The sequence below is a fragment of the Doryrhamphus excisus genome, linkage group LG9 (genome assembly GCF_037039965.1).
Source record: "Doryrhamphus excisus strain RoL-2023G ecotype Guam linkage group LG9, RoL_Dexc_Guam_v1.1, whole genome shotgun sequence".
NCBI classification, from domain to species: domain Eukaryota; kingdom Metazoa; phylum Chordata; class Actinopteri; order Syngnathiformes; family Syngnathidae; genus Doryrhamphus; species Doryrhamphus excisus.
In genome coordinates, this window is record NC_136365.1 from 397,104 (window position 1) to 416,269 (window position 19,166).

At 44.8% G+C, this 19,166-nt stretch overlaps 2 protein-coding genes across 10 annotated transcripts in view; both read left to right on the plus strand.

Annotated features, from left to right (window-relative positions):
• rptor (regulatory associated protein of MTOR, complex 1) overlaps positions 1-1,766 on the plus strand; it is a 113,174-nt gene extending 111,408 nt beyond the window's left edge. For all 4 annotated transcript variants that reach the window (XM_058073540.2, XM_078793126.1, XM_058073619.2 and 1 more), the window contains one exon: positions 359-1,766. In XM_058073540.2, coding sequence (XP_057929523.2) covers positions 359-427 — 69 coding nt within the window. In that variant the 3' untranslated portion in view covers positions 428-1,766. The remainder of the gene's footprint in view (positions 1-358) is intronic.
• Positions 1,767-2,624: 858 nt separating this feature from the next.
• pecam1b (platelet and endothelial cell adhesion molecule 1b) lies at positions 2,625-17,981 on the plus strand. Of its 6 annotated transcripts, XM_058082708.2 has the most exons (16): positions 2,625-3,088; positions 3,166-3,201; positions 4,250-4,546; positions 5,244-5,525; positions 5,603-5,872; positions 5,961-6,233; positions 6,408-6,686; positions 7,886-8,164; positions 8,372-8,473; positions 8,589-8,619; positions 10,882-10,961; positions 14,831-14,884; positions 15,345-15,434; positions 15,782-15,838; positions 17,005-17,027; positions 17,736-17,981. In XM_058082708.2, exons 1-16 carry the CDS (start codon positions 3,046-3,048, stop codon positions 17,835-17,837), a joined length of 2,298 nt encoding a protein of 765 aa, XP_057938691.2. In that variant the 5' UTR covers positions 2,625-3,045; the 3' UTR covers positions 17,838-17,981. The 6 variants fall into 6 exon arrangements, 5 of the variants coding, with proteins under 5 accessions (XP_057938691.2, XP_057938708.2, XP_057938734.2 ...); XM_058082716.2 differs by lacking the exons at positions 8,589-8,619; positions 10,882-10,961 and having other exon boundaries at positions 2,627-3,088; XR_009131707.2 differs by lacking the exons at positions 10,882-10,961; positions 17,005-17,027; positions 17,736-17,981 and having other exon boundaries at positions 2,626-3,088; positions 15,782-15,837.
• The last annotated feature ends 1,185 nt before the right edge of the window (positions 17,982-19,166 follow it).

The following is a 19,166-nucleotide window of genomic DNA, read 5'->3' on the forward strand; positions in this document are numbered from 1 at the left end:
AAGCACATAAATCATAAATCAACATAAATCCCATGTTGGTGTTTGTACAAGGTCTACGTGGAGGATCTGGACAAGTGAAAATATACATAGTTGTATACTTAGCTGCTGGTTAAGAGTAAACGCTACGGTACCATCCAGGGTATTCATGTCTTGCATTTCTAAGGACAAAAATGTCCATTTATGTGTGGACCAAAACACATCATTTTTTATGTACACGTCTTGTGGACATACAAATACTGGTTATGAATACCATCAATACCATCAATACCATCAATACCATCAATACCATACTGGTTAAAAGCTGTTCATTTTGGCTGAGGTGCATGACGATGGTCTCCTCTGCTTTGTGTCCCTCCAGCCCCACCTGGCGGTGGGCAGCAACGACTACTACATGTCCATCTACTCCACAGAGAAGAGGCTCAGATAACATGCCCCCCAACCCCCCCATCCCCCCCGGGCCCGGCCAACCCAGAATGACTGTAGACATTGAGCAGCGGGATGTAAATCATGTTGTACATATGCAACCAGCCCCTGAATGTTGTCGCCACGGCTGCTGACAAACAGCATATTATTATAATAATAATCTTTATTATTATTGTTATTATGAAGCTAATGATTGTAGACTTAGCAGTGCTGAGGAGTGTGAATATTTAAATAGAGGTGGTATTTTAAAGAAGCGGTACTCGCCAATCACCCCGCAGCCAACATTAGTACCTGAACCCCCCCTCCGACCCCCCCCAGACAGAAAGGTGCTCGCTAACCCAGCCAACACGAACCACGGACTCCATGCTCATGGCTGCGCTGTCTGGAGGACACATGGAAGGATGGACCCACACGTGACTGGAGGGTGTGAGCCCCTCAGCCCCCCACTTATTATGCAAACCCTTCCTTTCCACGCTACCCCCACTGGGTCCCACGGGGACCCCGGTGCCGTCCAACCTGCTGTACAAAGCAGAACCCGCCTCCCAGCAGGCCTCCAGCTCCTCAGCGTGTCCAGTGCTGGACCTGAAAGGAGGTCTGAGCGGTGCCTGCTACTTTGACGTGCCCCCCCCCCCCCCCCATGCCTTTTTCTCTTTTTGCCTTTCAGTTTTATGTTTTTGCTTTTATTACTGCTGTGTTTAGTTAGCTTGTCGAGTCTCACATTCAGGAGGTTTGATTCCCAAACCTCTCTCAGGTACCTCAGCAGCCTCCACAGCACTGAGGAGCGTGCAGGAGGAGGAGGAGGAGGAGGAGGAGCATCGTGTGTTTGGTGTGAGGAGCATCGCAACCAGTGTGCGTCTTTTCTGCCGGGCTCCAGCTTTATATATATATATATATCTATATATCTATATATATATGTATATATATTTTATAGTTTTCTCTTTGTTTTTGCAATGTTTTGGTTTTAATTGGGCTTGTGTGCCTTGGTCTGAGTGAGGTAGATGGAGGAACAATGGGAACCCCCTTCGTGTCATACACTTTTACTCACACACACACACACAATGAATTCCCCTTGCTAGTCTTTATTCAAGTCTCTAGACCGTTTTTGACCTTGAAAAGGAACGGCATCTGTAGAAATGACCTTCACTGAGCTCTTGGCGGCTTTAGCATCCCGACGCTGCGTCACACACAACACAGAATAACCTTGCATCAGCTTTTAACATTTTCGACGGAGAGACGTGACGTAGGGACGAGTGCAGCCAGCGTGTTTGTCCCGTTTGTCCACCAGGTGAAGAAATAAAACAAATACATCACATCGTCCTCTGGCATTAAACGTGATCTTATTATGGTTATTATGGTTTTACAACTATTCTACCCGGAATGTAGTCAACTAGAAATGTCTTCTTTGTGTGCTATGCAGCTTTGGGCTTGACTTCAGGGCAAATTCCCTAAGGCAGAGGGGTGTCCAACATGCGGCATGCGGCTGTTTTTGTCATTGGCCCTAAAAATACAATTCAACACTAAAACAACAGCAAAAATGGTGGAAAAACAGCCGTCACTTATGGGAAGAAAGTCAAAATATCAAAAGCAGCAGGAGTGCAACCAAGAATTCTGGGTGATGAATTACTATTGGCCACCCCAAATGAATGTGAGTGGCCACCAGTCCAGGGTGGACCCCGCCTCTCGCCCCAAGACAGCTGGGATAGGCTCCAGCACCCCCATGACCCTCGTGAGGATAAGCGGTAGAAAATGAATGAATGTCGCGAGAAACAACAATTTGTTCTATTCCTGCTCCTGTCTATTTTCCTTTAGCGAGCGTGGGGGGGGGGTAAAATGGCTCTTTTAATAGTAAAGGTTGCCCACCCCTGATTTATCCCCTGGCCAATGGCAGCGTAGTGGGCGTATCCTGGGAGGAGGTTAGCAGCCATGTATTTAGTTATTTTATTTGTCCAATCCCATTCCAGCTTCCATGTGTTGCGATATTAATGTCGCGTGCCCACGGCCTTCACAATCTAACTATGACAGGTTTATGATGTCTTCGTAAGATGGCAAGCTTAGAAAACCAGGAGGGGAACAAATAAGTCAATAAGTCCCATCGTATTAGCGTGTGCAAATTCTAACTAAGATGTTCAGACTGAAAAAACTGAAGACTAACGATAAGCTCCTATAGGAGCCTATAGGCTAAAAACTGGAGTCCTGTCCCATCCGAGCCGGGTTCAGATTTCCATCTGTGGAAAGTAAACTTCAGGAAGCCACTTTGCTGCACAAAACGAGTGTTGACGTTCTTTTCACCTGTTCAATCACGAGCGACCAATCAAGGTCAAAGGCCCGACTCCTGCAGTCCGCTATTTAGACACGAACAAGAGAACATTCCACAGCAGTAACGAGTGGGCCGGCGTGGACATCCTGAGGAAACAACACTGACTTCCTGTCAAATTAAGCCAAGCGGCTCGGCTGCTCGGAGTGATAACCGATGCTGTTGGTCACTGGGCGGCTGAGCTTGAGGGCCACCTTCGTGCCACCCCGCCTCCCGACCACATCCTTAATCCGAATCAACACCCATCAGTCACAAAGCCGTTAGGATCCGGGATCATTGGCAGGATCATTGGAGAGCCCTCAGACAGAATGGATTACCTCCTGCTGCTTGCTTCCATGCTCGTATCCAACTGTAAGCCCGACTGATCTCATTGGAAGGACGAAGGTCATTGATCTGTCTCTAATCAGTTGCTTTTTTTGTCCTTCAAGACTTTCATCTTTGGAGAGGCGTGGACGCTCAGCCGGGTAAGCTCATGACACTTGGATGCCCCGGGTTTGATCGACGTGGGCCGTGTTTCTCCGAGATGATAGATCCACCATGAAAAGGTTTTAACCGATGAGGTTCCACGTTAGGGGGTTTCTATCACACGGAAAACGGTCCTTTCTTCGGAAAATTAGGAACTGAGATTCGTAATTAGTACTTTTTTAACATCATTTAAACATCTTTTTTATATACTGTAAGCCGGTCTCTGACTTTTCGCTTGTTTCCAGGTTTTCCCATTTAATGGTCTAAGCTTGGACAATATGCGTCATCAGGGTACCGTTACACTGATACTTGGTGCTTGAACGTGGGCTCCTATTGTTTTGGGGGTTTTCTTGCATGACTTCAGAACTTTTGTCATCTTCAAAATAACTGGACGCTAGGTTACTGCATGATGATGATGATGATTGAGTGATCTGTCTGAGGCGGAATCTATTTTTGATTGAAGGTGAAATGAGGGGATCAGCCATATTTTTGGTTCTGTTGTTCTGAACGGATCCAGGGACTTTACCGATCCCCAGTGGCTTTGTCTTTGTTAAAAACCAAGAGCGCTTTGCGGTTTCTTTCCCCAACAAGCCCCCCCACCCCCCACCCCCACCCCCCGTCACTATCACTCACACTCACAGCCGGTCACACAGTGGCCTCGCACAGCAGCTCCAGCTGCTAGCAAGCTGCTCATCATGGCGGATACTGGAATTTGCTTGTCAATAAATGAACACTTTATGATGGAGGCTGGAAAAACGAATGACCTTGAATGACCAGCAGTCCGTGCTAATAAGCTGACCACGTTAGCTCGATGGCTCGCCAATCGATTAATCAAAGGACTCATGGCTGATTCTCATCGATGGCGGCATATCGAGCGTACTGACAGTCGTATCAGTTTTGTGTGAGAACTGAAGAATCCAATAAAAATATGCAGAAATGGCCAAAAGCCATGTTGCCATGTTGTTCCCATTAGCAATGTTAGTTTGTTTTAGGGCGTGTCAACAACCGCTTCCTTCATCTCGTGTTTCTGACTTCTTTCCCAAACAGGCTTCACGATTCGGGACATCAACATATCACTTGAGCCCAGTCCCGACGTGGCGCGGGGCACCAACGTGACCGTGAGGTGTCAGGCACTGGTCAGCAGCTCCGGCTCGGAGACGCTGAGTCGCGAGTACAAAATCTTCAAGGACGGCATCACCGTGTACACAAAGACCATCAGCAGCCCGGACCACCTCTTGTACCGGCTGCCGGACGCCCGAGTGTCCAATACGGGGAAGTACAAGTGCGTGATCAACATTGAAGGCAGGACCATGACCAGCGACACCAAGAAGCTCACTGTCCAAGGTGACATCTTCTTCTGGAACCTTCCCACTCGTTCTTAGCCGTGACGATCTGGTGTTTATGGCCTCTGTGGTGTGTTGGTGGTACATGCCGTGCAGGGGCTTGTCTTTCCAGGACAGCCCATCTGGCGTCTCTTCTTCCTATTCCATTCCAGGCATGTGGAATTGTGTATTGTAATATGAATTCAATGTAAACCGCATGCGTGTTTGCAATAAATGAAACCATAACCGTACGTATTTAAAGGTCATACTGTGCTGGTATGACATTAGTCCCCGTAGTGGTGGGATACGTAGATCTTCTTTGTGGACGTCTGACTTCCTGGTCCACCAGCTCTGCATCCAGGGGCACATTGCTGGCTGCCCCGTCATTCAAACTGTGTTTTCATGGGCCAAGCATGAGCTGGGACCAGCAAGGAATGATCTGGGACCAGTAAGGAATGATCTGGGACCAGTAAGGCATGAGCTGGGACCAGCAAGGAATGATCTGGGACCAGTAAGGAATGATCTGGGACCAGTAAGGCATGAGCTGGGACCAGTAAGGCATGATCTGTGACCAGTAAGGAATCAACACAATTGTTGATCTTTCATTTTAGTTCTTTAAATCACACCAGACAGTGAAGTAGTACTTTTATTTTCCTGTGTAGTACTTTTATTTTCCTGTGGTGTAGTCCTCAAACTTTGTATACTTGGTGATTCTGCAGGTCTGTCAGAACCACAGCTTCATTTTAACAAGGGCGTGGTCAGTGAGGGGGAGGAGCTAACAGCCAGATGCACGGCGCCGGGTGAGACGGGTTCCATCATATTCTACTTCTATGACGACGCCAAGGAGATCCTGGAGGAGCGGGTCAGCTCCAACCTGTCAGAAGTCAAACTTCACTTCAGCAGCGTCGGCATCCATAAGTTGTACTGTTCCTACACCATCCTGGTGACGCCGTACTCCTTCAGGTCCAACAGAAGCCAACCACTCACACTTTCAGTCAAAGGTGAGGCAGACTTTGAAGGTTCTGGTCTTTGCCAAAGCGTGACGTCTTTTCCATGTTGGTCCAACTTGTTTCCGTAGAGCTTTTGATCATGCCAGTTTTGGAGATTTTCCCCAACAACAACATCTACGAAGGAGACACACTTGACATCTTGTGCACCATCAGAAACTTGGCGTACAACTCTGGAGAAGTCCACCTCTACCTGAGCAGAGGCACCCAGCTTCTCAGCAGGGGGGGCACCAACGTCAACCACAGCATGATCGCATTGGCCAAGGACTCTGAGGAGTTTGAGTGCAGACTGGAAATGGGAAAGGTCATCAAGGTGGACACAAAAACTGTTCCGGTGACTGGTAAGCCATTTGATGGTTCCTGTACGTACTGTACATTCACAGTACGTGACGTCACGGCTGATCAGGTGGTGCTTCATCGTTTCCACAGAGCTCTTCTCGGTACCCACTCTGACCATGGTCCCCAGAGAGGTCTTTCAAAAGGAGAACATGACACTAACCTGCAGAAGTAACAGCTACGCTTCAGAGAGGCTCCACAGGGACAAGTTGATGTACAGTCTGGATCTGCCAGGAAGCTTCCTGATCCCCAAGAGCACCGGGGTCTTCTTTGTCAAGGCTCTTCTCTACGATTTCAACTACACCTGCATCGCTCAGGCCAAAGGCATCCGCAAACGCAGCAAACCGTTGACGGTCCGTCCCAAAGGTCAGCAGGCACTCTTCTTCCAAACATCTCTTCTCTTGGTGGCTTTTCCACCCAGAAGAAACCATATGAAAATGTACGGTACTCAAACTATGATGTGAATATTATAACTGGACTTCATTGTAAAAAAACCAATAATGGAATATGATGACCACACGTTGTTGTTATCCACTTCAGTAACGGTCTCAGCGCCAAGGATCTCCGTGGTTGGCAGGGCGGTGCTGGGCAGACCCTTCAAGGTCCTCTGTCGGTCGGACATCGGCAGCCTGCCCATAAACTACACCCTGTTTAAGGAGTACGATCAGCTGAGCACAGCCAGCGTCAAACTCCCCTTTGAGCAAGCGCTCTTCACCGTCACCATCGACCAGCCTGACCAGATCAACAAGTTCATGTGCGAGGCCAAGAACAGTCCCAAGGAAGCGCCGCTCAGCAAGCGACTGGATGCTGCGGTTGTTGGTAAATATTGTTGACGACTGTATTAGCATGTTGGACCCAGTCCGACAGGTTAGGCTACAATAATTCCAGGCTACATAGCCGCTTCCATAAAGACACGCTTGGATGTTTATGTGGAATGACTTAGGAACCAGAACCAGAACCAGAACCTCAACCCCAGCAAATGCTGAATAAATCAATGAACTACAAAAGTGGGAATTTGAGGGAATTGGAAAATCACCAGCTTGGTTAGAATACGTTGACAAATGTGGAAAAGTCACTTTCTATTGGAATGTTTGGCCTGGAAAATGTAATATTGTATGAAAACCATGAATTTTTGGAATATGGCAGATAGATCAGCTGAATGTTTTAACCTGCTGATTATTTTCATTCATTCATTCATTTTCTACCGCTTATCCTCACGAGGGTCGCGGGGGTGCTGGAGCCTATCCCAGCTGTCTTCCACCCTGGACTGGTGGCCAGCCAATCCCAGGGCACATATAGACAAACAACCATTCACACTCACATTCATACCTATGGACAATTTGGAGTGGCCAATTAACCTAGCATGTTTTTGGAATGTGGGAGGAAACCGGAGTACCCGGAGAAAAGCCACGCATGCACGGGGAGAACATGCAAACTCCACACAGAGACGGCCGAGGGTGGAATTGAACTCGGGTGTCCTAGCTGTGAGGCCTGCTCACTTGGTCGCCATGCAGCCGCTGATTATTTTGTTGCTGGAAAAAGAATTCTTAACAGAACTGAATCGAATCGGTCAAAAAAATGTGGAAACTTTAAAAATTCTTAAGATCTAACCAAATTTATGTTGGGAAAATATGAAAAAGTGGGAATATTTGGGATATAAATGAACGGGTTGACAAATGTGGGGGAAATGCCATTCATTGAGAATAGTTTTGGGTTAGTAAAATGCAGAATTCCAGGGAACCTGTACAGATTTTTTTTTCTTCTAATCTCCATCTTGGTTGGTTTGAATCAGTTGAGAAATGTGGAACTAAAAATAATGTCCATTCATTTTCATGGTAATGTATAAATGTATAAATGTATAAATGTATAAATGTATAAATGTATAAATGTATAAATGTATAAATGTATAAATGTATAATGTACGGGTGTTCCCACTTTGAACCATACACTGCAGTTTATTCTCTTCTATAAGTTTATTCTCTTCTCTGTTGTTGAATGTCGGCTTCCTTTCTCCACAGTGCCGTTGTCACATCCCGTCCTCACCATCATCCCCAACCTGCCAGAAATTGCGGAAGGAGACCATGTCCTCATGATATGTGGCGTTAAAGGCACCCCACCCATCACTTTTAAGTGGTACTACGATGGCAACGATCAACCTTTCTTCACCACCACCTCAGACAAGAACAATACAGACTACCAGATCCAAGCCATGTCCAGAGAGCAAGGTGGTACCTACTATTGTGAGGCCATCAATCACGCCAACAATGTGGTCCGCAGTGCACCGGTCATCATCGAGGGTGAGGATGATGTTTCTTTACATCAATAACTCTCATATCCCACAGAAGTTCACTCCGTTCATGTCCTAACTGTAGTTCCTGGACCTGCACAGCAAAGTAGTCATTGGTTGGCTCCTCCAAAGATCCTGGAACTTCCTTCCATTCATGCATAGCTCTGGGTTACAGTACATGGTCTTGACTTTCTTCCCACCGTGGCTGTCTCCGCAGTACGCCTGGCCTTGTGGAAGAAAGCGCTGATCGTTGGCTTCTGTCTGCTGGTGGTGTCCATACTGGTGGTGGTGTGTGTGCTGTGCTTCAGGTCCAAGAGAGGTAGAGAGACCTACGCTCTTCCAGAAACTCACACCTCCTTAGTTTGACTTCGTATGACGCAACCTTCTCCCGCCCACCTCCTCCTGCTCCTCTCACCTCTCCTCTTTGATTGTAGGCAAAAGGGAGGCAGCTGCTGAATTGTCAGTGTGAGTTGGCGCCACTACGTGCTTCCTCTTCATGTATCGGGTGATGTTTAGCTGCCTTGCTCATGGTGTATGCGTAGGGGTAGATGGCTGAGATGAGGCTCTGGCTGTGTTTACATTCACACACGTCCGTACGTACCTTTTCAGTGCATGAGTGCGCTCCCACCGAGACATGCAGCAAAATGCTGTGCTCTCAATATCCGGATGTCCGGCACTGCGCCTTCACCATTTTGGGGGTATTGAGTGCAACATTGGGGTACTGAGAGTGCCCTGCATTTCATCCTACTTCTCAGTGTGAACACACTCATGCACTCAAAGGTGTAAGTGTACTAGTTGAGACTCAAGTTGTATTTGAAAGGGAATACTTCCATAGGTACAAGTCAACAAGTATACTGTCTACTTAGTTCTTGAGGACACCAATTTTGACAGCGCCTTCCAAGTCCGGTACTGTCAGTACACACTAAAGTGGGCACTATGTAGCCGCTTGGTCTCCACCCGTTAATGGAAGGTGTAAGCAAGGAGGAGTGCAAATTAACGTCCAAGCAGAAGCTGTCCTAACTCTGTATTTGATCAAAGTTACTTAAGATTTGTCAGATCACAACACAATCGCTGCATGAGACTTCTATCCAAACATGTGATTTGAGTCTAATTGAGAAATTCACTACTTCCTGGTACTGCAGTCTAGGCACCATGGGAAGTATACGTAGTTGTTTGAGTATAAACATAATCTAATACAATCTGGAATGTACAATATTTGACATGTGTGGACATAAATGATGAGTAGTAGTATATACGTACATTTCCAGTCAGATGTTTACATGCGCTCATCATCACAAAGAATGTCATATCCATTTTCGGCCATTCATCATTTATTTGTAAGATTGAATGATAACGCAACATACATCTTTAATGATATTTACAACACAACAATTGGGTGCACAAGTTGGAATTATTTTGGGTCAAACATCAGGGCTCGCTTTGCAATTTTTCATGTTGTTTTTAACAGCGTATAATCGTGCATTGTGTTCTGCGTCCTTGTGGTGCATTAGAGCGATATATCGGTGCTCTGTTGGATGTGTCTGTTATTGTATTTACTACTGCTACCTGTAGAGGGCGTTATATGCTCACATGAGAGTTAAAGACATGTCCAGTTCATCTGTAGCAGGCTAAATAAGGAGCCACAAGAGGGGCCTGCCCATTGTGTTCTGTGTTCTGATCCTTCATTGTCAATCAGTATGATCAGCGATCAATATGATCATTAGATGTTGCAGTCATACTTGCTGAATGAAGGCAGTCATTTTATGGCTGTAAATGCATCTTCGGTTCATGGAGGACGAAGAGGAGGAATATGTTTTGACAAGGATACAAAAACGCTACAGTCTAACGGCACCAAGACTTAATTTCTTGTCTTGTCTTTCTCCTAAGTTGATCATTAAAATGTCAACGGAATCTGAACTTTGAGAGTGTTTAAACATGTTATAATGTCCTGGTTGAACACTCAAACTTTCTCATAGCTGATTTGAGATGAAGAATTTGGATGTTGTCCTACTCGGTCATTCATTGTGTGGGGTGCACCAGTCCCAGACAAGGCAACAGCCCCCGATCATGATGCTACCACCCGCAGTACATGATTGATGTTTGGCAGTGTTGGCTCATCTTATCATACTCACCGAGCTAAAACTACTGTCCACATCTCAGACCATCTTGAAGGAGTCAGCAGCAATAAAACTGTCGCCACTGGGGAAAGTGGCAATAGTCTTCCAGCAGTTTCCTGTGCGTTGCACAGCATTGGTGGGTTTTGGGCTGTAACCACGTGAAGGTGACAGTATGGGTCTTCTTCCGTGTACATTTGTTTGAAATGAATATCTTGGAAATCTACAATTATCCTTCTTAGATCTTTACATGGGCATCGTGAGTATTGGTTGATCATCTAGTACTATCAAACTACCCATTAGCTGCAGTCAATCTGTAGTAAATAGGGCTTGTGCACCCCACTATTGTTTTTAAAAACATTGAAGATGTATGTGGAATTGTCATTCTATCCTGGTAAAAAAAAAAGTAGTCAAAGTTTATTTTATTGAATTTCTGAAGACATTCAGGCCCCGTGGTATAAAAAGCACTTTGGACCTGGCATACATTCATGATGAAACAGGCTACTTTCCTCCTCAGTGGCCTGCAACATGACTGGTGGTGGTCAGACATGTTTTGTGAAGATCTTACGCTATTAGACTTCTTTCCGTTGACTTTTTTCTTACCGTTTCTCAGAAAGCCTTCGAGCCCTAAATCAGATGACTCTTTAACAGTGAGTCTAACCCGTGACACAGAGGTCTATACAGAAGCCCCAGGTAGCTGTTTGTGTTTTTATCGTGTTCCACTGCCTGTCTTCATCATCGGTCATTGTGACAGCCATAAGTCCTCACATAGCATGATGTGTGTGGTAGCCATGGCGATCCATCCTCACTCCATCATCCATGTTCTAATATGCATGCTGGGGTCATGTTGTTGTCAGCTGACCAACATTTCAGTGTAACCGTCTGTTTTGTTGTTGATGTGTGCTCAGTGTTACGTCACCTGACATTTTGATTGTACAGAGTGTCCCTAAAGTCTGGACATATAATATACATGTACTGTACATACACTATAGGGATGGGCTGGTCCAATATTCAGGATCAGTAACGGACAAATTTACTGGTTATGATATGAGACAAAACATCTAGTGTATATAACCCCTCTGATCTGATCCTTGGGCCCAAAATCTAATGTAAATGCTCAATTTAATAAGCGCTACTTGGCCATAAATGCAGCACATTGAGTGATAGGCCACCCTTAGTATGCTTTCTGCATCTACATTGGAATTCCTTTTAGATTTCTTTTCACACTCGCATGGAAACTTTCACCGTTTTTGAAAATGTGCAGTATACGTAGCAGAACGCTGTGGGCAATATAATGTCTTCCTTCAGGAGAGCACAATATTTGTTACACGGTTTGAACATGGTTTCTACTAGTGTATTAAGCAGAGTACATGCATATAAATCGATTACTCTAACAAGGGGAAAAGTAGATATCAATGTCAGCAGATTACTGTATCAGTATCAGTCTTGAAAAAGTAGCATTGAGACATCCCTAATACTACATTAAATTTAATTCATGAATAATATTTTTAAAGTAAAAAATTATCAGCCAATTAGTAGCTAAGAAAAATCACACAACGACCTTGTCAATCCATCTCTTCCAAAGAACACTAAAGTCATCACACAACAACTTCACACTCACAAGGCATACCTAATAAATATACATAAATGTACCAATGCGAGTTCAATGCAAATCCTTTCATTGGAGGACAAGCAGCATAGAAAATGGATGCCGCTACAGTGCTACCTTTGTCCATTAGAGGAACCCAGAGGGAGGCTGATGTCATTGCAGCACCCAGGCAGGCCGGCACTGTATATAATGTACTATGGGAAAAATGTAACATCGTTTTTTTTTTTCATTTATTGTTATTAGTACATGTTTGTATATTTGTCAGGTATACCTTTTGAGTGTGAAGTTGCCGTGTGAGGTTAGTGTTCTTTGTAAGATGACACCATGAGTCATACTGTTCTAAATAATGACCTCCTGCTATTTCCAGTGGATTAACAAGCTTGTGGTGATGAGCTCTCGCTAATGAAAGAGCTACCGTTTCCTCACCGACGCGCCAGCAAGATGCCACAGGATTAGAACCTACGTAGCTACTAAAATGTGACAAAAGCAATTGATGAGATATGTTGATCCTATTTGTCAATACATACATAATAGAAGCGTGAAGGGACTTTATGGACATAATATATGCAATATGTGTCCAGACTTTCGGGACGTTGTACGTTGCCCTGCGGTAACTACGTTTCCCGTAGGCGGGTGTTTCTGCAAGTGGATAAAGATGACTGATTTATCAAAGTGTTGCTTAGAGCGCCCACTATGATCTTGTTCCAGGCGGAGTGCCACGCTATGATGGCATGGAGGGGAGGGCGACCAATGGGACACGAGCTAGCGCCGTGTCGCTTCCCACTGACATCAGCAACAGGAGCAGCTTCAGTATTCCAGCCACAGTGTAGCGATACCCGGGGGAGTCATTCTGTTAAGAAAACGGTGTTTCAAACGACAGCGGAAAAGGAAACGAACCAAATAACTCGCCTCCTGCTGCTCCCTCTCCCCTCCCCTGCAATCTAGACGCTCTTTGTTTTGTCTTTTATTTAATTTACCATCACTGTGGTTGTCCTGTCCTTCTTTGTTTGCACGTGTGTCCGCTGTTGCATGTTTTGGATGTCTGTGCATCGTTGTTGGATTTGCACATGCGTTTGATCACCATTACAGGAAATGTGTGTATATATTTTGGTTGGTTCCTTGACTTGCTCAGATCTTTTTAGAATAAATCTTATGTCTATTTAGGAGTGTGTCATCACCGTTTATTTTGCTACAGATACTCAATCTGAAATGTTGCACATTAAAGTTGCTCAAACCAATCCAACGTAGGTCAGAATATTAGCTGTGTCAAGATAAATTAGTGTAATATCTAATAATGTATCATTAATCATTGATGTTATTTTGACAATAAAAATACTGCAGGCCGACAGTTGACTGACTGTGGTCTACTATCATACGTTCTTACACCAAAACAGGAATGCCAACAAACCCAAGACTAAATATCCCAAAAAGGAATGCGCAGCAGCCACTTCCTTTGTGGAAGGAAACAATGGCTCCTGCAAGAAACGGCCTACGTCCACACAAAGCAGGCTTTGTTGGTTCGAACGTGCGTAACGTGCAGAGGAAATTCATCTCCCAAGCTTTGTTGAAGATGTATGAGATGACCTTACCAGCTGGGAAAAAGCTATGCAGATGTTTTGAGCACAACATATTGTCAGGAAGAACATTTCAGCCGTAAGAACCCTTGAAATGACTTATGCTCATCAAATCCCAAACATTTTGGAGAGGGAGGTCATATGACAGTCATGTGACTATCCCAGCATATGGCTGTCAGGTAAGCTAGATCGTTTCCAAAAGCTAGTTTTCATCATTAAAGTGCATTAAAAGACAATTGTAATGCTTCAGTAAGGGGTCCAATAAGCCGCACGGTGGACTAGTGGTTAGCATGTTGGCCACATGGTGAGGAGAGCTGAAAGGTGTGGATTTGAATGTTCTCCAAGAGCGTGGGTTTCTCCGCTTTCCTCCCACATTGCAAAAATAACACATTGAAATATTATATGAACGTAAAGTCAGCTGGGATAGGCTCCAGCATCCCCTAAAGAGAATGGATGAATGTTCTTATATGAAACAGGCTAGCTAGTTTGCTTTTGCTATTGGGAATTGAACCTGAGAACCCTGACGTGACGTATTTGTCACAATAACAAAAATGCCAGTAAGACATTTTTAATGACTACAATTAATAACCAGTCATTTACAAATCACTAATCACAGCACTGCAAATATTTGGTGCAACACGGTTTTTTTCTTCCAAAAAAAAAGATTAAATTCACCACAAGTGGGTAATTTATACATTTGTACATTATTATTCATTATTGTTCTTCTTTTGAACTGATGAATTTTTATTTCATGTGTTTAATAAATGTGTGAGGCATATTGAAGAAAGTAGGGGAGAGTCATTGTTATTGTAAATGTTGAGCCAAAATCAGAGGAGAAGGTCAACGTGAAGCTAGCAGGAGGGTTTGGAGGGGGGGGGGGGTGAAACGTAGACATGACTTGCAATCAATGTCACCTACGTATATGGCAGGAATGACTTGCATTGTTCCACTTGGTCTGTGCTGTAGCCGCCATTATTTTTACTTTTATTGGATTCTTATGGAATCTTATTGGTTAAACCTTACATGACATTTCTAATAATAATAATTGTATCCCATTCATAAAGCTAGGTCACATAGTTGCTTCATGTAGTTCTAAAAGTAGGTATTGTAGTAAGTAGAAGTAGTTTGTAGTATTATTCCATTTGTCAATTTGTCTTGATGCTAACCAAAGCATCCCTGCAGGCTTTTGTTCCCAGATGATGAAAGCTTCCCAAACAATCCTTTCATGTTTAAAGCTGTTTTGTTTGCTATCCGAGTTACCTGCTGTAATATGTTAATATCAAGTTAATATGTCCTCCCTGCAGTGTATGAACACCACTATTGTACTTGGATGTATCTAGGTCACCGTGTCTCACTGTGTGCATGTGTTTCCCACGCAGGGAAGATGGAGAGGGTGGACATCAGTGTGTGGAGTGAGCGACCGCCTCAGGCAGGTAAGCACGTCACACCACCGCCGCCATTAAAGTCCGAAGGATCGCATGCACTTGAGGCAAACAATGGAACCTTTCCTTTTAACTCATTCGCTACCAGGGTCGTGTTTATATGTTGTTGGGTTGGTTTTTTTGCACGAGAGGCACAAAGAGGTGATGATGCAACTGCACAGTAGAAGAGATCATGTTTGGTGAGGTTTTTACGCTCTTCTGGCACCTTGTAGCTGTTGTCATGACTTGAGATCAAACAGTGACCTCTTAGTTTGCAGTTGTGTCATCACCTTTGCCATAAAAGACGTATAAATCCATCTTTGGGATCGGGCGTATTGTATGTACTATGCGTATATACGTATTGTATATACGTATGTGACAACAGTACTATGGTAACCAGAGCTACCAGAGTATTTCCACAACTGACATTCTTATGTCTACAAAGTCATGAGAAAAGCGTTTCCCAATGCAGCCAACGACGAGGAGAGCAGCATGGTGTCCAATGAGCCTGACGTGGAGTACACGGAAGTGGTGCATCCCCAGCAAGCGGACCACTCCAGGGGTAACAAGCCCACCCCACCACGCCCTTTATAATGTCTTCTTCTCACAAACATTTGCTAACATTCCCTTCGTTGATAAGAGAGCAACGCTTCCTGGGAGGGGCCTAATTACCCCTAATGGAGGCATCTCCAGGTAGTCCCTGCGGGATAACTGCTGGGACTTCCAGGACTGTTAAGATGATATAAACAGGAAGGGTTGAGCTGATTGCTGAGCTGCTTTCTTTCTGCCCTGCTCATGTCTATTTTGGATTTCATCATATCTTTACGCACGTTTAACGCCGCCTCTTTCTATTTGGACCGTGCTGCCTTTTGATGTCCCAATGTGTTGATTTTATTTTTACATGAGCAGTTCCGCTGAGAAAAGGCACGGAAACCGTTTACAGTGAACTCCAGAACGCCGCACTTGGTGAGTTCGACGTCATTTCATGTCATTTGTTGTTCTCAAACTCTATTAATCTGGGGGCCGCTGGGGCTAGGGTCTGGGTGAGGCATCAGGTTAAAAATATATGTATATATATTAAAAACAGGAAAAAAACTGTCTTCACTTTTTCCAGTGCTTTGGTTCCAGTTTTCCACAAGAAAAGCTCTGATAAAACATTCCACTGTTCTCAAATATCTTCATTTTTATTTTTCTGCACAAAATAAGTTTAAAAATAATTAATTAATCAAGAATTAAAAAACATAAATCAATCAGTAATAAAAAAATAACATTATAATAAAACAGCTGGGTAGAGAATTATAGTATAATAGTTGCTGGGTAGAGAAATGATTTCTTTTCAGATTCAAATGAACAGTATTAACAGTTATTTAACCTTTAACATGAACATGAATGAAACGTAACCATTCTACCCAATTAGCAAGTTAGCATCGTCATAACTTGCTAAATCACATCAATTGTGTCCGGTGTGTACACAGCTTTAAGCTGTTTTCTATTACCATAATTACCATATTACCATAATACCATAATACCATAAGCATCCATATTAAACATGAAACTTTCATATCAAGGCGGGAGCCTCAAACTAGCGCCCCGCGAGTTCGAGACCTCTGTTCTAATGGATGCTTCCGGAGAGAGTAGCAACCAGTGCTCATGGTTTCCAACCAATAAACAAAAACACTTCATGCAGCAAAATGAAAAATTACATTTGGTGATAAAATACCAACCATGGAAATACTTCAAAATAGGAATACACTGATTGGTGGAGTTCAAAGCTAATACGTCAAACGACGACGGGAGGACAAACATGCCCAAACGGACTGAAGTGATCACATCCTGTTACTCCTAGCAGAAACTTCCTGTTATTGGAGCGGCAGCCAGATGCTAGCTACGTCTGTCAGGCCTCCCTCGGCGTGCTAAGACTTCCTGTCCAACAAGCCACTAAAGAATTGGCCATTCTTCCAAGAATGTGGACTGAAATGACAGTCATAGAAGCTAATGGCGCTTGTTTGCTTTTTGTGGTGAAACACACGTGAGTCAGCATTGAACACGGGCAGGCGCACCGCCGTCACATGACTCATGAATACCTCTGGTGTCCCGCCATGACTAAACACCTGCCCCCCTTTCCTCTGCAGGCGCTGGTGACCGCCATGATTATGTGAGTATTCTATTCTTTCCGTGATGTTCTTCTTGTCACGTGGAGGCTGGAACGACACATTGGCATTGGGGGGGGGGGGGGGGCGAGCACCTGGGAGGGTGGGGTGAGGTTGAGGTTCCGGATTTGGGAGCATGATCATGCTGACTCCCACTTCTGACTCATTTGGTGTTCTACGAAGATCTGGATGTTGCACCCAAAGCCTGCAGTACATCTGAGACAAGAGATTAGTGTGAAACATCTCATCTACTACTAGTAGTAGTAGTACTAGTAGTAGTACTCCATAGAAATGCTTGTCTGGCTTGAGTCCCTCCCTGATTGAGTGAGCCTCAGCAGGCTGATGATCCAGGAGGAAGAGAGGAAGAGGGAAACCACCATCAGAGTTTCCAGACAAGAACAAAGCCGTTTGGGCTGTGGCTTCCTTCCTTATCGGCCCCGAGATAAGCAATGTGCCTCGTTCGAATGACCTCAAGGCAGGCAGACCATCTCGGGCAGCACTCACATTGTTTTTGTTGCTCCCCCCACCGTGTATGTATGGATGAAGACCACTCAGACCGTCCACTCCACACATGACTCGTAACACCTGTCGTAAAAAGGAAAGGACATGGGAATGAATCACAAATATCACAAATCAAAGAGGCCAATGAGAGCAATCGTGTGTGCGTGTGTGTGTGCGTGTGTGTGTGCATGTGTGTGTGTGTGACCCCCCAGGGTTCTGTGGAGTACGCTGATCTGAATGGTGAACAAGCTAAGATGAATGACTGTCAGCCACAACGCCACCACTGCCAGGACGTGCCGGTTCCAGTGGATTAGCATCAGTAGATCTTCATCACACGCTCTTCTGTTTGCACTTGCACCCACAAGCCATGCACCCCCCCCCCCCCCCCACTCCCCACCCTTGTAGCGGCGCACATTTCTAGCAGTCATTACTGTAAATATTGTTTGCATTGCAATAAAAGCACATTATTGCTGTATGTACTTGTTTTCTCTGTCGAGTGGTTAGCACGCAGGCCTCACAGCTGGGAGACCTGAGTTCAATTCCACCCTCGACCATCTCTGTGTGGAGTTTGCATGTTCTCCCCGTGCATGCGTGGGTTTTCTCCGGGTACTCCGGTTTCCTCCCACATTCCAAAAACATGCTAGGTTAATTGGCCACTCCAAATTGTCCATAGGTATGAATGTGAGTGTGAATGGTTGTTTGTCTATATGTGCCCTGGGATTGGCTGGCCACCAGTCCAGGGTGTACCCCGCCTCTCGCCTGAAGACAGCTGGGATAGGCTCCAGCACCCCCGCTAACCTCGTGAGGATAAGCGGTAGAAAATGAATGAATGAATATTCCTCTGAAGGGCAATTTCCTCAACCAGGCAGCCAGAAAATAATATTTGGGATTAAAGTATGGAGGAAGACTCTTGGTTTTGACTTGAAACTGAATACAACAAACCAGGCGTACTATCAACAAAATGTGCCATGGATTTGTCTTTGTGTCAAGTCTGGTGACTAAATCAGACTAAATGAGAGGAATCCGCTTGCAAACTAAGTAAACACTGCCACCGTGTGGACAACAAAGGTGGAGGAACACCATGCCTTTAAAAGGCCTGCTAACTATCCCTTGTCTGATTAAGTGTGGCCATTTCTTATTTCTCAATATTTAATATACGAAGCAGAGGCAACTGCAAATATCTTGCTTTTTTATCCAGTGCCTCAGAGATCAACAAAAGTTGACTTGACATAATTCAGAGCTAAAAGAAGATGTTTATGTCCAGAAAATACAGTATAATAAGTTTGAATGGCTGAGCACTTTTGGTTGTACCTTGTACTTCCACCAGATGGCGCCACATTCACAGGACAGGAGCACCAGAGGCACAACCGACGCATTGATTTGTCTTTAAGGTGGTTATACTTTACAATAAGGTACGCAAAATGACAGTAGTTAACGAGGAACGAAACTACCTATTCTCATGTTAAACGATGCCAATGCTGAGGTTTGGCATTTGGAAGTGAGCCCTGGAAGCAGTTCTGGATGGGCCTGCATGCTGAGTCAATGCGTCGCGATGTCGAGTCCCCTGGAGCGCTTAGGAGTGTGACCAATCACAGCAGAGTGGGCGTACCTAGAGTGGGTGGAGTAAATCACACAGAACATTT